This window comes from Grampus griseus (genome assembly GCF_964374135.1).
Source record: "Grampus griseus genome assembly, chromosome: 16".
NCBI lineage: Eukaryota > Metazoa > Chordata > Mammalia > Artiodactyla > Delphinidae > Grampus > Grampus griseus.
The window spans coordinates 60,706,245-60,719,548 of record NC_139010.1 but is presented as its reverse complement, the minus strand read 5'-3'; the positions used below and the strand labels follow the sequence as shown (position 1 = coordinate 60,719,548).

General features: G+C 41.1%; 1 protein-coding gene across 1 annotated transcript in view; it reads left to right on the top strand.

Annotated features, from left to right (window-relative positions):
- ARL3 (ARF like GTPase 3) overlaps positions 1-13,304 on the top strand; it is a 32,419-nt gene that overhangs the window by 1,931 nt on the left and 17,184 nt on the right. Inside the window, exons 2-3 of the mRNA XM_082673571.1 lie at positions 4,857-5,000; positions 9,236-9,352. Coding sequence (XP_082529697.1) covers positions 4,857-5,000; positions 9,236-9,352 — 261 coding nt within the window. The remainder of the gene's footprint in view (positions 1-4,856; positions 5,001-9,235; positions 9,353-13,304) is intronic.

Here is a 13,304-nt window from a genome sequence, read left to right as displayed (position 1 = left end):
TGATCTGATTTCCAAAATGCATTTTTTTTTCCGTCTCCAAAAGTGTGAGCTATTCTTAGAACTGTAAGTGGAACATGGAATTTAAACGGTCAGTGGTGTGATTAAGTGTGTCACATCTGGTATCCCATGAGCCCCCATGGTAACTGTGCTAGTAAAGAGTGAGTCCCAGGTTTATTTATTTTTTTAGTCCTTTAGCTATGACTAATACATATTTATTCTTTTTTTAATTTGGAGAAGTGCAACAAAAACCCATTATTGGTTTCTCTGAACCCCTAGAGGTTCAGTTGTCTTACCCCTGCCTTAGGATACCAAGTCCTTGGTGAAATACTAAGATGACAGTAATTTTTGTGCATAACTGATCACTGTTATTTAATAGATGAGTCCTCCATTTAGGAATTATTTATGGAGCAATTTCTGTATATATGAACCTAGTGGTAGTTATCTAGCATGTTTAACATTTGAAGATTGTTCCCAAGATTATGTTTTCCAGTCAAAAATTGTCAGTGAAAAATATAAACACAACTACTGTTTTGAGTGCCCCTGTGTGCATGCTTTACATACATCATCTCACTTAATCTTCATAGCATTTTTCTTGAGATATAAATACTGTTCCCATTTTCTAGATGGAACTGTGCCGGAGGTTACACATAGGGAAGCTGAATAAAAGTCTATGAAACTCTAAAGCCCATAATGTTCTTTTCATTAGGACTCTGATGAAGTGTGAACCCACTCTTCCTGAGGAGGTGCCCGTATTTTGTTCCTCAGGAAACACTGTATCTATTTAGTAGAGATATAAGGAGAAAGAAGACAAAATTTGGGTGAGGTTCTCCCTATCAAAGCTATACGAGGGGCTTCCCTGGTGGCGCAGTGGTTGAGAGTCCGCTTGCCGATGCAGGGGACACGGGTTCGTGCCCCGGTCTGGGAAGATCCCATATGCCGCGGAGCAGCTGGGCCCGTGAGCCATGGCCGCTGAGCCTGCGCGTCCGGAGCCTGTGCTCCTCAACGGGAGAGGCCACAACAGTGAGAGGCCCGCGCACCACAAAAAAAAAAAAAAAAAAAGCTATACGAATATGCAGGTAAAAAAAAAAGAAGAAGAAAGAATTAACCTGAAATACTGTATTTTTCTCCTGCTGATTCCAAGGAGAGACAACTCAAGTTTTCTAAATCATAAGAAAAACCAAGCTATAAATATGATATTCTGAGCCAGAGATAAAAAAGCAGTTTTTAGCACCCCCTCCTCAGGTCATATGACCAAGATTTAAATCAATCAGCTGCCACTCGTTTTTAAATCACATGACCCAACTTTAACTCAATCAGCTGCTTCCCTGTACCTCACATGACTTGGCTTTGAATAGTAAGAAATGCAGAGGTATAAAAATGATGTTCTGAACAATAAATGGAAAAGCAACATCTTAGAAAGTTTTTTCTTTTCGAATGGACCATTCATTGCATACAGAATAAAGGATTCTCTTGTGGATTTCTTGAACTGTAAACATACACACACACACACACACACACACACACACACACACACACACACACACACACACACAGAGCTATACGAATTCCTGGAAATTAATAACATCTTACTGGGCAGCACCAGGTTTTTTTGGTGAGGTAAAAGTAAATTGAAGTCAGTTCCATTTAAGCTAGGTATGGGGAGTGCATGTACCTGACAGCTGGTTTACTAATTTTAATACTTAATTTTCTTTTTTTTTTGCGGTACGCGGGCCTCTCACTGTTGTGGCCTCTCCCGCTGCGGAGCACAGGCTCCGGACGCGCAGGCTCAGTGGCCATGGCTCACGGGCCCAGCCGCTCCGCGGCAATGTGGGATCTTCCCGGACCGGGGCACGAACCCGTGTCCCCTGCATCGGCAGGCGGACTCTCAACCACTGCGCCACCAGGGAAGCCCTTTAATACTTAAATTTTAGCTGCTCCTCCCAGTCACATATATTTTCCATATACCAACATATTCCTCTCTCCCTCTCCAACACCCTAGTTTCTTTGAATGACCTAGTTTGTATCATTTTAGGTCAGTGCACCATGTTTCTGCCGGTAGTTGAGTTTAAGCTGATTTTGAGGCAGATAAAATGTCCATAGTCAACAGCATGTCTAGTCATGATTTGCCTATAGAAAAGTTTGTTTAGTTTTGTGGCTGAGTCAGACCACTTCTGTCCACCAGGGTGCAGATAACTTGTGTGCATGCATGCTGATAACGCACGATGCACAATTAACTAAAGTTCTTGTTTCTTAAGTTGCCTCTATTTAATGTCATAGGAGTACACATCCTACACAGAGATCATATCTGCTTTGCTCACCATTGTACTTGGAGCATATTATGGGTGTTTAATATAAATGAATGAATGAATGGATGTGTTGACCAAAAATACATTAAAAATTCATTTCCTTGTATTTATACTGCAAAACGCAGCCCCATAATAAAATTAACTTCTAATGGCTGTCTCCCTTCGTTTGACATTAACTATAGACATATATGGATAGAAGCATAGAGTAGACTTATTCTGCTCTTTTGTCCAGCCTGTTAAATCAGCTTACTTTGTACCTTTCAGGCAGAACCCTGATATCTATAAATATCCTCTTCCCTATTTAGCAAATGCTAATAATCCTGTGATCCCCTCTCCTCAGGAGTTGGGTTAATGTGATGCTGTACTGTATTTGCATTTGTCTTGCCTAGACCATGCTTGAGATGCCATTTGTTATTTCTCTGGAAGAAAATATGAGCTGAACTTTCCATTTCTCTGTAATTTCATTTCAAGGTGCAACATGTGAAGTTATTGTTTCCTGATGAGGAAAATTGCTCATTGGAAATGTAGAAGTATTATTTTTTATACTATTAGGTTTATAAAGTTTAGTTAGAATGTTTTCTTTCTCATCTGTGTTTTGCTTTTCTCCTTTTAAGACGAATAGAAATTATGTTTTTTAAATCATTCAATTTCAAATATAATGAGTGTGTAGAAGCTCTCAGCCTGCAGAAAGCAGTATTTATATATACTGATTTTTTCTGAAAGAGACACATGAGGAAAAACCTAAAACATTTATTTTGAACCTTGAAAATATTTTATAGAAAACAGATTCTTTCACAATGTCTATACTAGTAAATGATGCATGAGAAGAACTTTCTTAACCTGTACCATTGTTTAATGTACAAATGTGATAAATTCCAGTTGTTTTAGCATTTTATTGGAAAGGATAATGAGGACATCTAATCAGGAACCCAGGAGGAGTAGTACAATGTGTTTTGCCTGTTCTTAGCCTTTTTATATCACCAGTCCCCTAAGGAGCTCAGAATTCTAATTTTAACTGTTCTGAAAGGTGGTATTATAAATGAGTGATTGCAATGTAGCTAATAGAAGCCAGGGAGATTGCTCATAAACAGAGTTTTAAAAAGGAATGGTGTCAAATAATTCAAGGCTGGAGAAGATAAAAAACAAAAGAAAAAATATGCCATAAAAAAAAAAAGACTTGCTTAATCTTTTTTTGTTTGTTTGTTTCAAATCTATTCATTCTCTCTTCTCCAGATCTTTTGGAATAGAATTTGTCTGTCTTAAACTAAACGTTACATTTTGTTGCTGACAGAAATTGAGGCATAGAGAGGTTAAAGTGGTCAGTGTGAATACAGTACTAAAAGGGGTAAACAAAGGGCCTCTGAAGCAGAAGGGAATTCTTATAATTATGCATATTTGCATATCATTGTCTCAACTCTTGAAAATTATTTCACAGAATTATCATTTGATCTTAGTGAACAGACTGGTTTGAGTTATTTCCTGGTGCGATGCGGATAAAAAAACATAACCATTTTATATAATTCTAAGACTCAGTTTGAAGGAATTTCCACTTGGGCTGGGAGATTAGATTATATGCCCTTTAAACTCTGGGATTCTTTGATTCTTGATGTAACCATGCCTCATTGGGAAATGATTGTCAGCCGCAAGACAGAACAAATAACTATCTTGTAAGATTTTTCTTATGTTCTTAGCTAAAAAGCAGCATGGCTTATTTCCATCCATTAAAAGAATAATAACAACAAGAAACGGAAATATTAGATTACTAGTCAAAAATACCCTGGTTAAACTTTAATGTTTTTTTGCTTCCAGAATGACCTTTCAATTCCCTAATTTCTCTGTTGTATTAGATTCTTCATCTGAAAAACATAGATGATCTATACCGTGAAGCTATACTGTTAAGAGTCATGTGAAAGTTAGAAGATGATAGAGTATTTTGAATGATGGAGTCTTAAACAAGAACTAAAATAAAGTCTTAAAAAGAGAGCCCAAGTACAATTTTCTACAACCTTTTGAATAGTACCTTAGTACCTTAAATCTTACATTAACTCGGGTGGGTAATTCTGTTTATTTCAACAGCTATCATATAGTGTCTAATAAGCGCCAGGCATTGTGGGAGATGGAAGCTATCTATAGTCCTTACGCACAAGAAACTTCACTCTAGTATAAAGGAGAAAAATACAAAAATCAGTTCCCTACAGTCAGATATGATGGGTGCTCTGGTAGGGTGCTCTGGTATATATATATATATAAAGGGCTTCAGGAATGGGAGTTGGTTAGTAGTACATACTTCCAGGAGATTTGGGGTGACTGTTAAGCTGGATTAATAGAAGGAGCAGGAATAAGCCAGGCTATTTATTAAGTTGCTGAATTTACTAAAGTATTTCTGCCAAAACTTATAAGCAAATGGAATAAATGACATTAAAGTGGAAAATAGTACTATAAGCGCTCCACAACCAAGAACTTTTTTCAAGGAGGAGAAGGCATTCTGATACCCAGTAATATCAAAGTCAGTGCCTCCAAAGTAATCTCTGTTCTTCATGGTTGTTCAAGGGCTTACTCTCAATTTTGCGCAAATTGAAAAGTGCACCAGACCAGGAGGTGAGAATCCTTCTCCTGGGCTTGGATAATGCTGGTAAGACCACTCTTCTGAAGCAGCTGGCATCTGAAGACATCAGCCACATCACACCTACACAGGTGAGCACTGCCTTGCCCCCGATGCTTGTGTGACACGTGGAAGATGGTAATAGCAATATGAAAGACAAATGGGAGATAGAGTTTTGTCCATTTGTAAATTTTGTTACTGAGAAAAGTCTATACAATTTTAAAATAATCTCAGATTTCAAAATATATCAAGAGATTCCATTTATGTGAGATACTTAGAGTTGTCAAATTCATAGAGACAGGAGAGAGAACAGTGGTTACCCAGGGGCTGGATGGATGGCAGTGATGGTTGCACAAGAGTGAATGTACTTAATGCCACTGAGCTGCACACTTAAAAATGGTTAAAAAGGTAAATTTTATGTTACATATATTTTACAATAATTTTTAAAAAGAAATAATATAAATTTATATGTCTGTACATAGCAAGATACAATCACTTCCCTCTGATCTAAGTAATTCCTTTTTAGAAATAGCTTTATCTTCTCTGATTTTGAAATTAATACATGTAGAAAAATACAGAGAGAGCATAAAGGAAAAAAAACAGTACTGTGAGAAAAACCACTTTTAGTGTGTATTTTTCAGACTTAAAAAATACAAATATATGTCTTTTTTTTTTTTTTTTTTGGCCACACCATGTGGCTTGCAGGATCTCAGTTCCCTGACCAGGGATTGAACTGGGGCCATAGCAGTGAAAGTCCAGAATCCTAACCACTAGGCCACCAGGGGACTCCCTCAACTTTTTAGATTTTTTGGGGTGGGGGCTGATGGGGGTTGGGGGCCCTCGCCACACGGCATGCATGCGGGATCTCAGTTCCCCAACCAGGGATGGAACCTGTGCCCCCTGCAGTGGAAGCGTGGAGTCCTAACCACTGGACTGCCAGGGAAGTCCCTCAATTTTTTAAATAAAAAAACAATTACCTGTATTTTTTTTTTTTTTTTTTTTTTTTTTTTTGCTGTACGCGGGCCTCTCACTGTTGTGGCCTCTCCCGTTGTGGAGCACAGGCTCCGGACGCGCAGGCTCAGCGGCCATGGCTCACGGGCCCAGCCGCTCCGCGGCAATGTGGGATCTTCCCGGACTGGGGCACGAACCCATGTCCCCTGCATCGGCAAGCGGACTCTCAACCACTGCGCCGCCAGGGAAGCCTAATTATCTGTACCTGTATTTTTATTTATTTTTTTAAAAATTTATTTATTTTTGGCTGCATTGGGTCTTTGTTGCTGCGCACAGGCTTTCTCTAGTTGCAGCGAGCGGGGGCTACTCTTCGTTGAGGTGCACAGGCTTCTCATTGCCGTGGCTTCTCTTGTTGTGGAGCACGGGCTCTAGGCGCGTAGGCTTCAGTAGTTGTGGCACACAGGTTCAGTAGTTGTGGCTTGTGGACTCTAGAGCGCAGGCTCAGTAGTTGTGGCGCACAGGCTTAGTTGCTCCGCGGCATGTGGGATCTTCCTGGACCAGGGCTTCAACCCATGTCCCCTGCATTGGCAGGCGGATTCTTAACCACTGCACCACCAGGGAAGCCCTACCTGTATTTTTAAATCCAGCCTCATCAACCCTCCTCTTTCGTAGGGCTAAGCAAGCAAAGCACAAGGACGGTGGTGCTCCCAGCATGGATGTTGGAGACAAGTCCTGCCTGGAAGAACTTTAGTGGGTTTCTTTAGGCCTCCTTCCCTGCAGGAAATCCTGAGAGAGCTTGACCTTTGGCCAGGCCTTTGGGTTTCCTAACTAGGGGCAGCCCTGTTGGTCTTACTTTTTAAGTGTTTGAGCGTTTGAGGTTTTAGCAAAACCAGAGTTATTTACCATTTTCTGTCACTGTCCTGTGATAAGAACTTGGTGTCGGGTTTGAATGGCTGTGCTGGTGTGTGTACTTCACGGCCAGTGAGTCTTACTGATTCGCAGCTCTTTGCAGAAAAGTCATTTCAACTGCTACCAAATGAGCAATTTTACAGCTTCTGAACAAATTTAATGTATGGCCTGAGGAGGAGCAAATTACAGTAGTCTAGCCTAGAAGGGCTGAAAACACATATTAGTGTGTCAGGATTTCTGCCAGAAAAAGAAGGGCTAGGGGTTTTTTTTCGCATTAGTGAGAGGCTGTCTCTCTCAAGAGCACCACTAGAATGAGGACATCCACACTGTGAGCAGGGAAATGAAATCCTAGTTATGGACCCAAAGCTCCAATTCTAACTTTCAGGCTCTGTTTGTTATGTTATAGGTGACTCTGTTATTATGTCAAGGTTTCGTATTTAATCTTTAAAAACACACTTTTATTGTGTTTTTGTTTTATATTAGAAAAAGTGATAGATGCTCATTGTAGTAAACTTAGAACATATAAATAGGTAAAATTGAGAAACTAGAAATCACCTGTAATGCCCAGTCAGACGTAACCACTGTTAACATTTGAGAATGTATCCTTTCAAGTTTTTTTCTTTGCCCATATATGGTGGGTATATTTAAAATAGAAAGTAAAAATGGCTCATACAGAGTATACTGTTTTGTATCATCTTTTCCACTTAATAACGTATCTTGAACATATTTCTACGTTGTTCTGTATGTAAATACTTATACAGTACACATCTCTAAATGTTTGCACCCATTCATTATTATTTCCTTAGAATAATTTCTTGGTAGATTTGTTGGGTCTGGTGACTTACAGACTTTTAAGGCAGCTGACACATATGGTCAAATTCTAGGATTTACACTTATTTATTCCCTCATCCCAGAAAGGATTTGTTGTTGCTGGGTCTGACATTTACTACTGTAGTTAAGTGTAGAATTTTTAAACGCATAAAAGGGGTTTTGTGAATGAGTCAGAATGAAGTGCGCTTTTACAATAAGCTTAAGCCACTTCCCTTAGGAGTTCTAAAACTTCTAATTTATTCAGTCATTGGCATTTTAGAGGAGCAGTAGTAAGCATCATCCCCTGTTGTCCTCTAGTGACTGTCCTCAGTGGAAATTGGGTGGCAGTGTTCCCGTACTGTTGCCCTGTGCCTTCTCCTTCTGCGTGAGGCAGTAGTGCTGGGGAGCTGCCAGAAGAAGCAAATGTTCATGGAGGCATCCCCAGACCCACTTAACTCCAGCGATTCTGGATGAAATGTCACTTCTGTGGGAGCAGGCTGTTGATGGGATTTTTCAAATCCTTATTTCATTATGTCATTCTTGCAAGAAGATTTTTTTTAAATCTTGCTCATAAAATGCCTTCTCTTCGAACCCCAAAGGTCTTGTTAATTTGTTTCTCTGCACATGAACTCCCAGCTCACCCTTCTTCCTGCCCCTGATTGGCTTACCTTCCCCAAAGTTCCACCTTGAGTCACTGTCCTGAAAATGAACACTTTCTTTTCAAGTTCATCAGAGATACCTGTTAAAGAACAGTTTCAAATGCCCACTTGTTTGTTTTCATCACCACCTGTATGAGGGGTGCTACTCCAGTTTCAAACCAGCCTCCCGCTTCGTGTCCTGAGTTCAGGTCCTTCCTTTTCTTGATCAATGCATATGAGGCAACTTCTTTCATTTTGAGCTGCTCTTAAAGAATCCAGTCTTCCAGATTGTAGCTCTTGCCTCTTTTTTTTTTGCCTGCATTGGGTCTTCGTTGCTGCACGAGGGCCTTCTCTAGTTGCGGCGAGCGGGGCCTACTCTTTGTTGTGGTGCGTGGGCTTCTCATTGCAGTGGCTTCCCTTGTTGCGGAACACAGGCTCAAGGCACGTGGGCTTCAGTAGTTGTGACTCTGGGCTCTAGAGCACAGGCTCAGTAGTTGTGGCGAATGGGCTTAGTTGCTCTGCGGCATGTGGGATCTTCCCGGACCAGGGCTCGAACCCGTGTCCCCTGCATTGGCAGGCAGATTCTTAACCACTGCGCCACCAGGGAAGCCCCTTGCCTCTTTTTAAACTTAACATTTGTTCTGTTGTGTTGAGTCTGCAGATTCAGCTTTGTTTTCTTGTTAGTTACATGTAATGTCCTGTTAAATTTCACCATGCTGAGGACTCATGGGATGGGTGGGGGTCTGTGTTGATTACCAGAGCTGTTCTCATAACAAGTCATCCTCAGCAGTTCCATGTATGTGTGCACTCAGCATGACATCATCAACACTGACCCCAACCTGAGTGACAGAAGCACGTGTAAATACATTTTTGTTCCCCATCAGAGCAAACTGTTTTCAGTATCATCTGTGTCACGTCTGGCAGAGTACCTCAGAATTAATAAATAACATAGCTGGTAAATGTAACTTTGTCAGAAATTGATCTCAAAGCCTAGTAAAACTTGATATTTTTTGTTTCAGGGTTTTAACATCAAAAGTGTACAATCACAAGGTTTTAAACTGAATGTATGGGACATTGGTGGACAGAGGAAAATCAGACCATACTGGAGGAATTATTTTGAAAACACTGATATTCTCGTAAGTACTCCTTCTGATGCATCGATTCATAATCTCTTCTCCCCTGTCTTACTAACATTTACACTATAATTGTCTTTCTTGTCAATAATTCCATTGCCGTAACATTGCTCTTCATCACTATGAATTTAGAGCTAGCAGACAGATTGTGGAGCTTTGTGTAATTTATATAGATGTTTTTCTGTTGCTCAGTAACAATGTTGTGCCCACACCCACCTTGGCAAATAAAGTATTTATTAATTACCATAGTGATTTGAACAGCAGAAGAGAAGTCAGAAGATTGTGCCATTGACTCCATCAACCCAAGGAAATCAACGAATCAGGTATATCCCAAAGAGAGCAACCAAGATAGTGAAGGTCCTGGAAACCATGATGTATGAGGAATGGTTGAAAGACCTGACGATGTCCTTCCTGAAAGAGAAAATGCTTGGAACTGTCTCTAGTTGCTTCAGGACCTATCTTAAGTCTGAGAGATTGGCTTCATTGTGAATAGTTCTAGAGGACCAGGCAAGGAGCAGTTTGGGGAGTATTAGGGTTTAACTCAGAATAAGGAAGAAGTTTCCTATAATCGTAACTGTCCAGAAGTAGAAGAAGCCGCCTTAGGCTTCTGGGATTCCTTCTGCACTGGGATTCCTGGCTCAGGCAGCATTCACGCAGGCAGAGGCTGAGACTTGAGCTCCCAGCTCACTGCCAAGTTCTCTAGGACTACTGTTTTAGGATTCTTGGAGATTTTACTCTCCAGGTGCATGATTTCTCCAATCCCTCAGCCTCTCAGCTCCTTCACCTCCCCTCCAGCGAGCTTGCCATCCGCCCCACCTCAGCCACTCACTCATGGTCATACCGTAAAACCAGGACCTTTCATGAACTTGGATAGGAAAAAATGTTGCATAATATCTCCGTTAACCTCTAACTGAAAGTTTGAATTTACTTTAACTATGACCATAGACAGTAAGCTGCAAAAACACGTCGATATCTTCATTGCCAGTAGAACTCACCTTGCATCTCAGACAGCTTCCCTCTCTGCTGCTGCTTCCTAGGTGTCTCTTTCTACCTGCTCATTCCTATCAGCACGCACACATCCTGTAGTTGCTCTTGTTTAAAACAAAGAACTCTTGGCTTCCTGTACATCCTCCTCTAGATACTGTCCCATTCCTCAGCCTCTCTTTACAACTCCTTAAAAGAATTTTCTGTGTTCTCTGTCTTCACTTCCTCTCCCCGCAGGCACTCGGAACCCTCCATTCAGTCTCACCGAGAATCCACAGTGCCGAGTCCCATGTTCAGGTTTCATTACTCATCTCACTTGACCTGTCAGCACATTTAACAGAGTTGGTCGTCGTGCTGTCCTTGAAACATTGTCTTTCCTTGGCTTCCAGAATTCCATTCTATCTTGGTTTTCCTCCTGTCTCACTGGCTACTCCTCCTCAATCTCCATTGCTATTTTTTCTTATCGCCCAACCTCCAAATGTTGGAGTGCCCCAGAGTTCAGGCCTGTGCTTTTCTTCTCTAAGTTGCTGCTTAGATGACCTCATCCAATTTCAAGGCGTTAATCACCACCTACATGCCGGTGAATCCCAAACTGTTATCTCCAACCTGGAACTCAGTTTCATATACAGCCAGCTGCCTATTTGACACCTGAACACCAGTGGCTAGTAAGTCCCCTCAACCTCAACATGTCCAAAACCGAATTCCTATCTTCATCCACCCCTGCCCAAATCTTCTTCTCCAGTCTTCTCAGTAAATGACAGTCCCATTCATCCAGAAGCACTGGACTCATCCTGGGCTCCTTTTCACTCCCCACATCTTCTCCATCAGCCAATCCCGTCAATTCTACTTTCAAAATATTTCTAGAATCTGCCCACTTCTCTCCATCGCCACTGCTACCGTGCACTGATTTTTTTAAATTTATTTATTGTTTTTATTTATTTATTTGGCTGCATTGGGTCTTCATTGCTGCTCATGGGCTTTCTCTAGTTGCAGCGAGCGGGGGCTACACGGGCTTCTCATTGCGGTGGCTTTTCTTGTTGCAGAGCACAGACTCTAGGCGCACGGGCTTCAGTAGTTGTGGCATGCAGGCTCAGTGGTTGTGGTTTGCAGGCTCTAGAGCGCAGGCTCAGCAGTTGTGGCACACGGGCTTAGTTGCTCCACGGCATGTGGGATCTTCCCGGACCAGGGCTTGAACCCGTGTCCCCTGCATTGGCAGGTGGATTCTTAACCACTGCACCACGAGGGAAGCCCCCCATGCATTGATTATTGCAGTATCATTCTAACTAGCCTCCTAACTTCTGCCTTGCCTCCCTCAAGTCTCTCCTCAACGCTATAGCTATATTGATCCTGTTAAAACATAAGCTTCCCAGCTCAGAGTTAAAGCCAAGGTTCTTACAGTGGTCCACGAAGCCCCCTACCTGCTGACTCCTCTTCCAAGCCCTTCTCACCTGGTGCCAGCTACACTGGCCTCCTTGCCATTCCTGGAACACAGGCATGCTCCCACCTCCGGGCCTTTGTCATCACTATTTACAATGCTGGAATTCTTTTTTCTTAGATATTCTCATGGTGTAGTCCCTCACCTCAGACATACTTTTATTTATTACCTTTCTCCTCCACTGTAATGTAAGCTACATGAATACAGGAACTTTGCTTTTCTTTTTTTTTTTTTTTAACTGTTGTATCCCCAGTGCTTACAAAAGTACCAAATAAATGAAATGGATAATTGTTATAGATGGATTCCAACATTAGGTAGAATGTGGAGTTCTATAACTTCTAAATTTCCTTCCAACTCTAAGGTTCTATGATTCTGTATCATTGTGGTCAAGTCCAGAGGCTTATTAATTCTATGAACTGGGTGGAACATCTACTTCACAGAGGGTTGATGAGAAGTAGTGAATTTATTTATCATGATTCTTAAATGGGGAATAATACCAAAATATAAAATTGTACTATCATCAAATCAATAAACACATGTGAGATACCAAGATGGCCATCACAAGGGCTCATAATGTTTCTGGCCCATGGTGAAGGTAAGTTCCCGTATGTTCCTTGTGCCAGGTTGAAGGTTTAAATGGATGAGAACAAAAAGATGAGACACATCCATCCATCCATTTATCCATCTATTCAACCAGTTATTCTTCCAAAATGTATTATATACCTTCTAGGAGAACAGAAGAGAAATGTTGGGAAAAAAGAAAAATTTTCCCTTTAATACAGAAATTTCTTCTATAATCTCAAATAATGTGTCTGGTTTTGAAATATAATTTTAGAAATTTTCAAATTTATATAGAGGTCAAAAAAATAGTGTAATGAAACCCTAGTTACCTACCCATCATCTGGCTTCCTTAATTTCAGCTTTAGCAATCTTGTTTCATCTCCCCTACCACTACTTTTTTTTTTTTTAAGTATTTTAAAGCAAATCCAAGCCATCATATTGTTTCACTCACGAATCCTTGAAATGTAGAGATGAGTCTCTAAATTGTATGAAACTACATGTTAGAAAAACTGAACATTAAAAGTCTTTCAAGGACTTCCCTGGTGGCGCAGTGGTTGAGGGTCCGCCTGCCTATGTAGGGGACACGGGTTCATGCCCCGGTCCGGGAAGATCCCACATGCTGCGGAGCGGCTAGGCCCGTGAGCCATGGCCGCTGAGCCTGCGCGTCTGGAGCCTGTGCACCGCAACGGGAGAGGCCACAGCAGTGAGAGGCCCGTGTACCGCAAAAAAAAAAAAAAGTCTTTCAAATCCCAAAAATCAACAAGGAAAGTCCTGGAACTAATAAGTGATTACAGCAAATTTGCAGGCTATAAGGCTAATATGCAAAACCTATAGAGTCAAGCCAAATCATTATGCTATATACCTTAAACAGTGCTGTATGTCAATTATATCACAATAAAACTGGGGGAAGAAAAGGCTATAGATTCTCCTTTACTTTTTGAGGCAAGAGTTGGGAAAAAGCAGGCAATTGAGAGA